Raw genomic sequence first — 14,572 nt, 5'->3', positions numbered from 1 at the left:
ATCAAGAGACAAAGGGTCAGAAAAGGGGAACTTTGTGAATGTTAATTTTCAAATAAGCAGATGAAACTTTGGAGTTTAAAGTAGCAGACATCGGCAACGTATCAAGGTGTCATGCAAATAAATCACATAAAGGTGATGGCATTATGTCTGTGATAAATACAGTAAAAAAAGTCTGCAATACTATCAGCATAGAACTGAATATATGGCCTGGACAAGGGATCCAGGAAGAGTTCCATGAAAGCATGATTACTGGGAAAGCAACTGAAAGAGAATTAAAGTTTCGAAGGTCCTATTATGGATGAGGAGTCTATTCCAGTCAGAGGGGACAAGAATTGGGAATGCCCATGGTGAGAGAAATCAGAAATGATTCTAGGAGATAGAAGTGAGCCTTTGAAGCCAATGTTTAGAAAGAAACAGTGAGAAAGAAAGTGATCCTGTGAGGGCATGTGATTAGTTAAAAAGACCTTTGAAGAAGTCATCAGGAGATTAATCAGAAAGACACTTGCATCCCACAGGAAGAAATACAGGTAGAGGAGTTGTAAGACTGAGGGATATTTATCCCAAGAGAGGAATGGTAGTGAGCTGGTCTTCCGAGAGACAGTGACTATCACTATAGATTGAGACTTAGATTGCTCTATTGCACCAGGGAGCATTACAATGGAACATTTCCCAAATGGCTCTTCTCTTTTCTGTTCACAGCCAGGCTCCCTACCTCCAGTCATTCCTCATTTTCTGCATTTGGTCATTTCTCACAAACAGTCTGAAAAGTTATCCCTTTTCCTTTTTGTGCTTCTTAAGCTCTGGTCATCCATAAGATCCTATTCAAACCTACATTATCTGGGAAGCTCTTTGGCCCTAAGTCTGCTAATTCTGGAGTTTTGTTTCCCTTTTCTGACCTACTGCAGAACTCACACTCCCTCTATTTTAAGTTTTTTTTTTTAATCTCTTAGGTGTCTCACTACTTTACCTGTCTTTTTTCCTTCAGCTAGAATGTGAAGTTCTCTAAGAGAGTGACTTCATCCTTAAATTTTGGATGAGCCTATCAAAGGTTGGTCTGGGCCCAGAGTAAACAAAAAGACAACCTCTGAAGACACAGTCAGTGCCAGAAAGAGATAGGAATAAACTAACCTGAGATAGGCAGAGAGGAAGCAGGGTTGTGGAAGGGGAACTAGAGAAAAGTGGTTTTCCAAGTCAGGTACAAGAAATAAGGTTATGTCAGCCTCGCAATGACTTGTTCCAGGCCTAGGTGGTTAGGAAGGGGAGCCCCAAGCCAGGTCTGAAGAGAAGGTGAGGATAAACAATCGTGAAACATATTTCATTAGAGATTCAGCTGAACTATGTGGATTGAAGTTATAAAGCAGACACAGGTTCCCCCATTCCTCTAGGGGCATGGTTCTGCCCGGAAAAAAGGAAGAAACTTATGCCTGCCAAGGGGTTTCATTCCTAAGAAAGGGTAGGGCGTTGCTGTTGGTGGTAATGTTGGCAGTGTGTGGAAGTAGAGGAGAAAGGATGGTGGGGGGTGCTGGTAGTAGGGAAAGGCTAGCAATCACTGCTACAAAGGGCTAAGTTTCCACAACAAACTCAGATCAGGGAGAGGGATGGAAAGAAAGAAACTGGGGGGTCAGAGGAAGCAGTGTTGTTGACCAAGACTGTCCACCTATATATACAGAGCTCATCTAGGGGAGTTGTGGGGGTATAGAATTGAAGATAACTGCTCATTCTGAACAGATTGCATCTGTACTATTTATTTTCCTTTTAGTAAGCCTCTGGAAATTTCATGGCAATTAGACTTCTTGCCAGGCAGTTTTTAAGAGAAATAACTCTCCCTTTGCTACAGATCACTCCCTGGATCTTTAAGGCAAGAGTTGAAGCTCTGGAACCCCAGTGCCTCTCCACCAGGACAGTCTGAGGGCATTTCTCTGGCTTAAGTAAGTGACTATAGTGTTGAATTGCATTTTGTTTTGGAGAGTTACAGGAATTTAATTATGTATAGTGTAATAACAGTGCATTTTCCCTTCCCCTGCTTTTATCTTAATTTTTACTAATATTTTTGTGATTGTTTTAAACAAGTAGAAGCAAACACAGGCTGCTCCTCCCAGTTTGGAGTTTTGTTTCCTCCTCCTCCTCCTCCTCCTCCTCCTCCTCCTCCTCCTCCTCCTCCTCCTCCTCCTCCTCCTCCTCCTCCTCCTCCTCCTCTTTTTTCTATTCTTTTCATCTTCTGCTCCTGCTTCCTCCCCCTCCCCCCTCCTCCTCCTTCTCCTCCTCCTCCTCCTCATTATGAGAATTGTAACAGGGTAGCGTTCAGTCCTGCAGCAAAGACAGGCATACAAGCTTTCTCTGTGAATTAATTGCTCAGGAAAGACACTTTTTACGTTGTCAAGTGGCACTTAAGCCACTAATTCTTGACTGTGAAACTGCTTTTCCTGGGCAATGCTCTTTAAGGAAAAACTTCTTCAGTCCAGCGATTGGTGACTAAGGGAACTATGAAGCACAGGGGATTGGGCGGGATCACGGCTCCTAATAATGCCTCCTTATCCAATGAAAAGCATTTCCTATTGAGACCCCCAAGAGCTCCCCGGCGGCCCTCGGCTCCAGCAAGGACTTTGGGCCTTTTCTTGTGTCCTGTTTGTTAAAGGCATGCGGGCTACAGCATTCAAGAGGGCTAGTTCTTAACAAAGGGAAAGAGATAAATGAAAATAAGCTCACATTTGCAGAATGAGCGGTTTGCAGTAAGGAGCCGCGGCAGCCCCGAGTCTGCTCCTTTGGGCTGGGCTAACCTTTCCCTGTTTTTTCTTTTTTTTTTATGGATAAAAATATGCACTTTCAAAGTGCGAGTTGCCCGTTTCCATGTTTAATATCTAATTATCTACAGGCATGAGCACATTCTCTCATCTAGCACACTCTTTCTTGGGGTAAGTCTCTTTGAGAAAGATTTGATTTTGGTGTTTGGGGGTTGGGGGATGGTGTAGCAAACTTCAGTCGAAACACTGATGCTTTGAGTGTTTTGGGAAAAGAAGTTTGATTTCAGTTCTGAATTGCTGAACAAGGATTATCGTGTTGAATGGTAAAAAACAAGAATTTCGATTGTTTTGGCAATAATATTGTTTCAGTGGAAGAGAGACAGGATTTTCAAGCTGTTGTTTCATGTAAACACAGTTCTAAAGAGCTGATTCAAAATCACAGAGTAGAACAAGTTAGAAAGTCTTTTGGCTGGCATTGTATTTCTTTGGTTTACAAAAGATTGTGGGCTAACGTGGCTTTTATTATGATGAGGTTTCTTCTCTTAAAACTATACACTACATGTCTTTGATGCTTAATTGATTTATGGAGAATGTGACATTTGCTATATTGAATAATTCATGAACTTGTCCATAAAGGAAGAATCATGTTTGAATGAAAACTTAATTCTAGCATAAATAGAATTTCCTATTGTATGTGAAATTATTGGTATTTGCCATATAAATGCAACACAATATGACATCTTTAAAATTCTTTTCTTGCATATTTGGAATATTTTAAATATTTTAGTGAAAAGATTTGTTGAATTAAGTAATATTATATGTTAGGCAATTTCTGTTTTGGGAGGAAAACAGCAATGTAATTTATTATGATTTCTGTGTTGAAAAAGATCAGAGAAATTGAAAAATTAGGTATGTCAAAGCTTGGTGGTGTTACTCATTTTGCTGCTTTACCAAATTATGTCTTTCTTTTTCCTCAAATAGAATAAAACATCAATAATAGCGTGCAGTTGAAATTATCCAGTGGTTTTTCCACGTTTATTTTTCAGGACAAAATTTCAACAGCTTGCCCCATTAAAATATATTATAAATCCCTCCCTTTGCCTTGTCGCAAATGAGAAGTTGAACTCTTGCAAAGGATGGGTTCAGCTGATAAGCCTCATGGCTTTTACATTCTAAAGCTGCCAATCAGAGATGTGAATTGAAAGCCCTTTTGGAACAATCAGGACAGCCTTTCAGAATGTGTATTCTCTGCGGTAAAGAGAAGACTGGGAAGACGCCTCATAGCAGTACTCAGGCCAGGCTTAGCCAAAGTTTGATCTATTCAATTCCTTTTGTGGGAGAGAATGCACTGAACTTTGCTGCCCTTGCTGTGTTTTGGTCACTGCCTTTTATTCTCTGTCTGCCATCACATGCAGTCTATTCTCAGCCTTTTGGAGGGAAGAAGAGAAAAACCTGTAATTGTCAATGTTGGTATTAAAAAGTGAAAACTTTGTAGAAGGCCACTCAGCCCTGGGATTCCAGTCTCAGATTTTAGTGGATAAACAATGATAAGAAAAGTGCATATATAGTTTATTGATTCTGTAGATTTATACTCTGGAGTGGACTGTTAACCTCATATTTTAAAGGGCAAGGTGATCAGGTAGGAGGACTAAAAAGTTGAGACCTCCACAATTGAAGGTAATATGCCTGTTGAAGAGGAGTACTGAGGATCAGGAAGATGAGGGCAGTAGGAAGACTTCAGGATGTAATGTCACCTTGCTATGTAATTCTAAGTTTCTGGCAGTAATTAATATTATGTATTTCTGACATTCAAATAAACTAAGCAATGATTGCATTAGTACTCATAAAAATAATGATGTTTATTACAGGCTTTTATTTTATTTTATTTTGTGTGTGTGTGTGTCTGTGTGTTGTCGTGACAAGCAGAAGCAGGTGAAAATAATTGACAGACAGGAACAGCCTGTGCAGGCACTACCATGGCACCAGTTGAAGGCTTCTTTCAGTCAATGCCAAATATAGAAAGTAAAGAGAAACTGAGGCCCAGAAAATAACTTCCTCTTACTATCCCACAGTTCACTTGTGATGGGGATATTGAATCAATAGCAATTATTGAAACACTGGATATTTAACCTCCCAATTTTCTTATATTTCAAATAAAATAGTTTCATGTATACTTTACATCAATAACGAAGGCCCATAGAAGGAAGAAATGCTAACATCTCTGTTTTCTTTTAAGGCAAACCAATAAAATAATATTGATTTCATTTCAGGAATATTCCTACCCGGAGGACAATGAAAATCAATTATCTTTAGTAAGAAGGTGATCTTTGTATCTTCAGCTGTCTAACCATCTAATTTGATTTTTTTTATATGAAAAAAACCCATTTCAAGAGAGATGCTGTGCCATTTAACAGTCTGCTTTGTTTTAGGCTAATTTTTGTTCAGAAGAGGGTGGGCTGTAAGAATAGTACCAGTCTGGACTAGCAGATAATTATGCCCTACAAGCGTTACAATGAGTAGGATCCAAATGTAGGCGCCACTTGTAAGAATTTCATCATGGTGTCTGTCTTGTTTTATATGAGCATGTTGTGTAGAGTTGTGATTTGCAATGTACATACATACCATGTTGAGTATGCTTAGGAATCTTCATGAAGCCATGGTGATTTTCAGTAAGTATACAAATACCTACTTTCTCATACTGTTCAGGAGGGAAAGAAATTTAATGGAGTCACAGGCTAGAGACAAAGCAATGGAGTCCTCACCTGTTGTCCCAGACTTCCTTCATTTTTCTTTTGTCCAATCACAACAGTTGTTGCCAGAGGACTAGAAAGAAAATGAGAAAGACAACAAAAAAACATACCAATAGAACTTTAGGCCAACAAAGAAATCTTTGTTCATTTATTTTGTTTAATGTATGGGAGTAGAAGTGTTTTTATGCTTTTTGTCACTAGTTATTTTTAAATGATACTAAGTTACTTCAGTCAATACCACTAATAAAGATATATCTACAGCAGGAATAGGTTTGGAGAATAATTACTAACATCAATTGTGTTATGATGAAATCAAAGACATTTAATCTCATCTGGAAATTAATTGGTTCTACCACACTCTGATTTATATCATGTAATAGTTTCTTCTACCAAATAACTTTGCTATACAGTCTATTGAGAAGCTTTCTTTATGGAACAGTAGTGTGACATTCTATTCCACAGGACTCAATTAAAGAAATCTTCGATTGCTTGCCTTCAGAAAATTCGCTGATTGTCCAAATCGCAGATAAATTTGGTGCCGGAATTTGGTATGAACTGATGTGAGTACCAGTGTTTAGATTTCACCTTTTTTTCTTCTTTTAGTTCTTCAATTCTTTTTGAAAATACTGCTTCTATATTATTACAGATCATGTGATTCAACATTCCAGAATGTATAGAGGAAGTAGTGGAGTTGTTGTTTACTATGATCCAGGCAATTTTGTTGAAGATGAATGGTGACTCTTTCAGTCAATCCCTCTTTGTCATTAACATATAGATGATAAATAGGTAGATAGCTTGATAGATGATATATAGATAGATAGATATTATTTCACTCAATCCCTCTGTCATTAGCATATAGATGATAGATAGGTAGAAAGATTGATAGATAGATAGATAGATAGATAGATAGATAGATAGATAGATAGATAGATAGATAGATAGATAGAAGATAGAGACAGATAGATGTGAGGCATGTTTTTATTCATATGATCAGTACTAGTATCCAAGCATAGCAAATGAATTGGTATTCAAAGTAATTAATGATTTGTGTGTTTGGAGATAGGGATAAAAAGCTGAGTCCTGGTGGCATTTATGATTCTTGAAGAATTTGAAAATGAGATCTATTAGGAAAATCCATTAGTATTCTGTAAATGTTCAGGGCTTCTACTGAGATGAGATGTTGATTCTTAAGACTCTAGACAATTTCATCATAATTGTGCAATTTCCCTGTAGTTTTCTTACTCTATAACTAGGTACTAGGGAAAATTCTGCCTTAGTAGTTCTGATGCAATCTTTGGTCCCATTATATGGAGAACTAGACTACAACATTCCCTAAGTGTTGGCCTGTGCCATCAGATAAAGAGTTAGTAGGAAGCATTGGTTCTTTTGATGAAAAATAAAAATATGATTAGTCACTGAAAGTGGGTTCCGATCAGATTGGATCGGAGTCTGCCATTTCCTGATGTTTTCAGTTTGGTTGGCCAGTGTTACAAAATAGCCTCAATAATCTTAGTGAAAATCAGATTCTATATAGACAAACCACTTAAAAAGAGATATTAATTGTACTGAAAATGTATGGCTGATATGCATCAGCATCAATTATGCATAGGAACATCAGTTGGAACCAAGTGTGACCTATGCCTGTGACTTGGCCTACACTATTGCCATAAAGAATTTTATCTGTTAATAACCACTTGAGCAAAAGTTTGCCGTTAGTTCTTATTGCACCAACAGAATGCTCTTGAATTCTGCTTTTATATTTGTGTAGTTTTAAGTTATGGTCAAGGACACACTAGGCTTCATCTTACCAGACTTCATAAACTTTGACTAGAGCAGAAAAAGCAACTGCTTTAGAGATCATGAACCCTCTGACTTGAACTAACCTCATTGGAAATGGAGCAAAGTAAGACAATTGCAGTATACTTTGCCTTCGGGGTTTTATTTTACTGGTCTCTGAACTATGTTTGGTTGGGAATAAAGTGTGCCTAGGTTTTCTAGGGTATTGGATTTATGACAGAATTTATAATTTTGTTTCAACTGAACTTCTGAAATTTTATCAGGTTATAAAGTGATCTTAGTATTTAATAATCCTTAGAGGGGCCAAAAAAGTGACTTTCCTTCCTGTAGTGGTCCCCCAAATTCCAAATATGGTATATGCTATTACTATTAGCCATCAAAAAATTTTAAAAAGAGGAAAAATGTAGACATTATTATGAATGAACTCTTTGAATGAGCTGTAGTAGTCAAAAAGTTAAAAAAACATTAATAGACATACTTTTTTAAAAATTTTATAAATTATTTCATTGTCTACTAATCCTACACGATAATTTCTCTTTGATATTTTTGTGAATATATATATATATATTCACAAAATGATTATTTTATTATATATACATGAAACAGATTTTGAACAGATTCTCCTCCCCACTACCTTCTCTTGCCCTGTTGACCCTTACTTTCAGATTTTTTAAAATTTTTACGTTTTATTCTCTGTGTGTGTGTGTGTGTGTGTGCGCACGTGCAGTGCGCTTGCGTAAATGCATGTGCGTGCATCTGAATACCATGGTAAATGTGGAAGTCAGGAACTACTTGCAAGAGTCAGTTCCTTCCTTCTATCATATGGGGTCCCAGTGGTTGAACTCAGGTTGTCAAGTTTGATGGTTAAGTGCCTTTATCTGCTAAGTCATCTTGCCGCCCCTTTAAATTTCTTCTTAATCAACCTCCAGCTAACCTCCTTTCTGACCACTATCAATGAAAATATGTTTATCCAACACTAATCCTTTTTTTAGTCCATTATGTTGGAATAATTGGTTATAAACATCTTCAAAAGGCGTAATTTGATGCTGCTCATAGGAGAAGCTGTCATTAACTGTGTAGGCTATTACTTTGTTAATCTCCTGGAGCACTCAAGTGTTGACCTAGACATTTAGTGGACCGTATGTTAGACATTTAGGAAAAAAAAGAAAACAAGTTTTGTTTCTTGAATAATTTTTATTCTTTACAGTCACCCCAAGAGGCAAATACTGTTCTCATTTTTAAAGACTGGAGCTCTCTCTGTATGGGGTAGTCAATGGGGGCACTTTTCACCATTTCTCTGTTATGAGTAAATTGTACAGTTAAGGTTCCCAACCCAAGGAGGAACTTTTTGAGGTACAAGGAATTAGCAAAAGGATACATTTCTAATACAAAGTTAAAGATTCCAAGGAATGCAGATAGAGATTTCTAGTCATGGTTGAGAGGAGCAGAATTCTATAATGTTCTTTTATGATTGAGCTGAATACTGGTGAGTTCATCCAACTACTCACAGCACTGTTGAATCTTCCCAGCTTCAGCTGTGAGGCTCATTGGTCATGTTTATACAGAAAAGTGAAAACAGTATAGCCAAGTTACAGAGTGAATGGGTGTCTGAGTCAGAAATAGATCTCTCCGATGCCAGTGCCACACCCTCCCTGCTAGACAGCAAAGGTGGTGTGTGTTCAAGCAAGGGAGAGCTATGAATAGGGCCATAGTGGCAGTTTTCCCATGCCTTCTCTTTAGGACTAAGACTGTACTGCTTTCTTGTCTGTGGTCCTTTCTCTCCCACAGGTTTTGATTGCCCAAAGCAACAGAGTAGAAGTGTCACACATTTACAGACCGCCTGTTGTAGGTAGAGCGCATATGTTCTGGGGTATGTAAAACTAAAGTGTGGTGACGGATGTATAAATCAACTTTATTTAACCACCCTTTATCACAGCAATACAAATAGGCATTGATTCATTTATAGATCACACTGCACTCCATAAATACAATGCAGTTATTATTTATGATTTTTAAAACTAGAATAATGTGGATTAAGAAATAAAATAAAATGATTATATTTCTGAAAAAAACTGAATGTAAAGGTAGGATACAAAACTTAGCTATTTGGAGTACTTGTTGAGGAAAGTACAAAATATGATAGAGCCAGGGAGAGCAGCACTTTGGGCATAGAAATAACCAGGAAGTAAAGCTGGAGGGGCTCTGGGAAGAGGTGAGAAACCTTCTAATGTGAAATCCTTTATCGAATAAAATAAACTTGCTGCCAATGCTTATTGTATAAGGTAGATGCAAGAGATTGTGAATGAAGTCTGGTTTTAATGCTGTTTTATATAGCCTCATAAATTTTTAAACATGTATGACTATGTTAATAAGAAATTATTTCTTTCACTGTCTTTTTGGTTTCTTCCAGCAATGTACTTTCTAAAATGTAAATTGTGTTCTTATTGTAAATGAGTCTTGGAATAATAGATAATAATGGTGTTAAAATAGTAAGTGGAATAGCTCGATATTAAGAAGTTTAGAAATTAAAAATTATTCTTCCATCTGGGAAACCTGGAAGGGATAAGATAAAGTAGTGAGGATGGGATTATAGGAAGCCCTTTCAAGATTCTTAATACAAAGTAGATGGCCCAGAAAAGTCCCATTTTCCTTACCTTCTCTTCCCTTTTTGTGTCCGTACTTCTGCATGTTTTTCTCTGACATTCTACTTCTCTCTGACTCACTTTCCTATATTCATTTATTCCTTCTTTGGAGTGTCCCTGTTAGACTTTACTTGGTCAAGGTCCCACTATACTTTGCTTTTGTTCAACAAGGTCGCTTTGGGGAAAAGTTGAACTAGACTGTGTGATGAAATGGCCAAGAAGGAATATGATTTTTGGTGAAAGATTTCATGCAGACTTAATTGAATGACAATTCAAGGTAGCACATTCCCATTGCAACTGGTCCACTGTTAGAATGAAAACCCCACGTTTCACCCCCCCCCCCATATTATGGAAGTCATCATGCTCTTTGAGTTCTGTAGTAAGTGACTTTTTCTCAAGCTAAGTAGGTTTTACTCAAGTCAGACACTCATTGAGGTGACTTCAGCCCTGTGTATTTCTAGCAAATTTCTCCTCTATTTCCTCCCCTTAAGACATACAGAGGTCTGTTGACTTCTTTCCTTGGTGTCTGGAAGGGAAGAATGAAAAGGAAATCACTTCAGAAAACAGCCATTTGTATTTTACAACATAATCATGTGAAAATCCATTACTGGCTATGTCAGGGAACAAAGGCCACTTTCATTTCATATTCTCACTCAAAAGAATCATTCACCAGTTACTTATCCACAATGTTTTAAGGGACACATTTGAAAGACATACTAGCCGATGGTAACTTAACCTATGAGAAAGCTGGTAAAATTTCTATATGTATCTTAAGGCCCTGGTGGCCTAAATATTTAAACGGACAATGAGTTAATGACTACCATGTATAAAAACAGTATTGAAAAGAAAGCCTCTAAATGGTCAGATCAGATTTTGTACAATGAGGTATGGGGTGGCTGTTCTGTTGTCCTCAACTTTCACATTCTATTTGGAATTTTTGAGACAGCATCTGATGTTGAGACAGCGTCAAAATACATAGTCTTATCTGACATAGTACTCACTCTGAAGCTTAGGTTGACCTCAAACTTACAGGAATTCTCCTGCCTAGGTCTCTTCTGGGGTTATAGGCATAATCCACAACATCCTACTCTTATTTGTGTTTGATCAGAAAAGCTGATGTTGACCAGGGCCATTTTAGCAGATGAGTGCATGGATATAGCTGACAGGACATGCCATGGGCAAGGAAAAGGAACATATATATGCGAGGCTTGGGGTATAGATTGAAAGAGAATTGTGTAGTGCAGGAAGGAAGTGATGAGTTTGATATTTTAATCTCTTCTTCAGAATAGCCATGTGATGTGACACAGTGGGAAAAGCTTATTTATTTTAATCTAGAAATTTTTTCATATAATATATTTTGATCATATTCTTTTCCCTCCCCCAATTCCTCCCTAATTTCTATGCCTAACCAACCAAATTAATATTCTTTTTCCTCACAAAAAAAAAACCCATGGAATCCATTTTGTGTTGCGTTAGAGCAGTGAACAGATTTGACGAACTGACAGGTCATACCTTTTAAGCTTCTGTTTTAAAATTAAAAGGTGAACCAATACATTGCTGTAAGAGAAGGTCGCTTGTTGGTTCCCAGGTGTTCAGTCCCAAAGTAGCCACACCGAAACCATACCATTTGCAATACTGTTTGGCCAATAGCTTATACATATTACTGGCTAACTCATATCCTAAACTAAGCCATCTCTCTTAATCTGTATATCACCATGTGGCTGTGGCTTACCTGATAAAGTTCCGTCCAGTCCAGCATCTGTCTCCAGCGGGGGCTACATGACTTCTCTCTGACTCTACCTCCTTTCTCCCAGCATTCAGCTTAGTTTTCTCCACGTACCTCTTTTCTGCTCTGTGCAGTCCCAAGACAATTTTTTCATTAACTAAGGGTATTCACAGCATGCAGAGGGGAATCCCACATCACATTGCTTTATTAGTTTGTGGATAACTTAGAACATGCACTAGAGCTCTCATATCTACTTACTGTCTTATACAGTAGAGTTAGTAATCAGACAAGTTATTTTAGTAATATTGGAGAGTCAACAGTACAAATTTCAGCAACTTGAAACATTTATGCTTTATGAATCAAAGATGTGATTTTTGGTTTTGAATACATTATTCACATTCTTTTCCAATTCTGACATTCTGTATCTGTGCGTTAAGACTCAGGTTCTAATTCCGTAAAACAATAATTCCCTGTGCTTACCTTATGGTGTTCTTTAGTATTTATTATTTTTATTTTTTATTTTTTGAGATAGGGTTTCTCTATGTCACAGCCCTAGCTGTCCTGGAACTTGTTCTTGTAGACCAGGTTGGCTTCAGTCTCATAGAGATCTGCCTGCCTCTGCCTCGTGAGTGCTGGGATTAAAGCCTTGAGCCACCACAGCCCTACTGGTGTTCTTATAAGAATTAAATAAAACATCTATTTGGAAAGTTGAAAATGGGCCTACAAATTCCACATTAGCAGCATCTTAGCTAGCCATCAGGGATTCTTTGATTTTTCCCATGAGTAATATATACCTTATTCATGTTCATTGCAATACTATGCTTACTGTGTTGTGATCTCTCCCATTTCTGCAATACGTATGTCATTTGTAGTACTATTTACCTGCGGTATGTAATTAAAAGGCACTTTTCAAGTCTAATAGAATGTGTATATTTCTTTGTCTGGATGAGCAGAATGTATTTTTATACCACAAAAGTCTTGGAGGGAAAGCAGATTTGGTGACTCAGTCTATCTTGTCTCCTATAGGAAGAAAATATTCTCTACTGGTCTTTAATCTCAGAGTGGTGAACACCTGCAGCAAGCAGGCTTTCTGGAAAAAAATCCATGGGTGACAGAAGATTTATTGACTTCCAGTTCCAAGATTTAAATTCAAGTCTCAGACCCAGGTTGGGCAATGCAACTGCCAATAATACTTGCATTGTTGATGACTCCTTCAAGTATAATCTGAATGGTGCTGTCTATAGTGTTGTGTTCATCCTCGGTCTAATAACCAACAGTGCCTCCCTGTTTGTATTCTGCTTCCGCATGAAAATGAGAAGTGAGACTGCTATTTTCATCACCAATCTGGCCCTATCTGATTTGCTTTTTGTCTGTACTCTACCTTTCAAAATATTTTACAACTTTAATCGCCACTGGCCTTTTGGTGACACCCTTTGTAAGATCTCAGGGACTGCATTCCTCACCAACATCTACGGGAGCATGCTCTTCCTCACCTGCATAAGTGTGGATCGTTTCCTAGCCATTGTCTATCCCTTCCGATCTCGTACCATCAGGACCAGGAGGAATTCTGCCATTGTGTGTGCTGGAGTCTGGATCCTAGTCCTCAGTGGTGGTATTTCAGCTTCTTTGTTTTCCACCACTAATGTCAACAATGCAACCACCACTTGCTTTGAGGGCTTCTCCAAACGTGTCTGGAAGACATACCTGTCCAAGATCACCATATTCATTGAAGTTGTCGGGTTCATCATTCCTCTGATATTGAATGTTTCTTGCTCTTCTGTGGTGCTGAGAACCCTCCGCAAGCCTGCAACATTGTCTCAAATTGGAACCAATAAGAAAAAAGTGTTGAAGATGATCACAGTGCATATGGCAGTTTTTGTGGTATGCTTTGTACCATACAACTCTGTTCTCTTTTTATATGCCTTGGTACGCTCCCAAGCCATTACAAATTGCTTATTGGAAAGGTTTGCAAAGATCATGTACCCAATTACCTTGTGCCTTGCAACTCTGAATTGTTGCTTTGATCCTTTTATCTATTACTTCACTCTTGAATCCTTTCAGAAATCCTTCTATATCAATACACATATAAGGATGGAATCCCTGTTTAAGACTGAGACACCTCTGACCCCAAAGCCTTCCCTTCCAGCTATTCAAGAGGAAGTTAGTGATCAAACAACAAATAATGGTGGTGAATTAATGCTGGAATCCACCTTCTAGGTACGAGAATTATTTTTCATGTACAGTAACGGTGTCTCCTATGAGTTTTCCTATGCTATAAGTAAGAGAAAAAAATTGAAGCTAATGATACCGAAAATAGATTAATGTACCAAATACAGTCAGATGCATTTGTTTGAAGACTTATTGTACATATTCTGTTTTGTTCAGTAATTATAGGTCAAGTCTAATTACAGCAATCAAAACAGATTATCAGACTCTTGCTGAGTTGAAATTTTATTACATAAATGACCAGTGTTTTTGACTTTTAGTGATGTGGGGGTTACATTAAAACTTAAAAAAAAAACATTCCAGTAGTTTTGGTAATTAGGTTGGGCCTATAAATATAGAACAAATTCAGGGATTATTTAAAAATGTTTGTGTTACTACTGATATATACTGGTATTTTGTTCCTTTTTTGAATTATCATGGAATTTATTTTACTAAAAAAACCTATTTTTACCTAATATTAATAAAACATTTTGAGAAAGGAATGTGTTGAATTTAAAAAGATTGGCAAATTTTATCTAGATTTTGAAAAGATATAAAGTGTTTGGATGAATATGGATAGGAAAATTTGGGATATAGACAACATTTACACATATATAACCATAGTTAGTGTCAGCTTTTAAAACTTTATTTGTAAAACAATACTAGAATTTTCCTATGAAATTGTTAATCTTGAAAGCTGCTACATAAGTG

At 37.4% G+C, this 14,572-nt stretch overlaps 1 protein-coding gene across 1 annotated transcript; it reads left to right on the top strand.

Moving 5' to 3' along the window:
- Nucleotides 1–2,566: 2,566 nt before the first annotated feature.
- Lpar4 (lysophosphatidic acid receptor 4) lies at nucleotides 2,567–13,935 on the top strand. The gene is made up of 3 exons (XM_075958028.1): nucleotides 2,567–2,912; nucleotides 5,954–6,051; nucleotides 12,683–13,935. The coding sequence occupies exon 3, from the start codon at nucleotides 12,761–12,763 to the stop codon at nucleotides 13,871–13,873; it is 1,113 nt and encodes a 370-aa protein (XP_075814143.1). The 5' UTR covers nucleotides 2,567–2,912; nucleotides 5,954–6,051; nucleotides 12,683–12,760; the 3' UTR covers nucleotides 13,874–13,935.
- The last annotated feature ends 637 nt before the right edge of the window (nucleotides 13,936–14,572 follow it).

Source organism: Microtus pennsylvanicus, chromosome X, assembly GCF_037038515.1.
Source record: "Microtus pennsylvanicus isolate mMicPen1 chromosome X, mMicPen1.hap1, whole genome shotgun sequence".
NCBI lineage: Eukaryota > Metazoa > Chordata > Mammalia > Rodentia > Cricetidae > Microtus > Microtus pennsylvanicus.
This window is presented reverse-complemented; position numbering and strand designations above follow the sequence as displayed.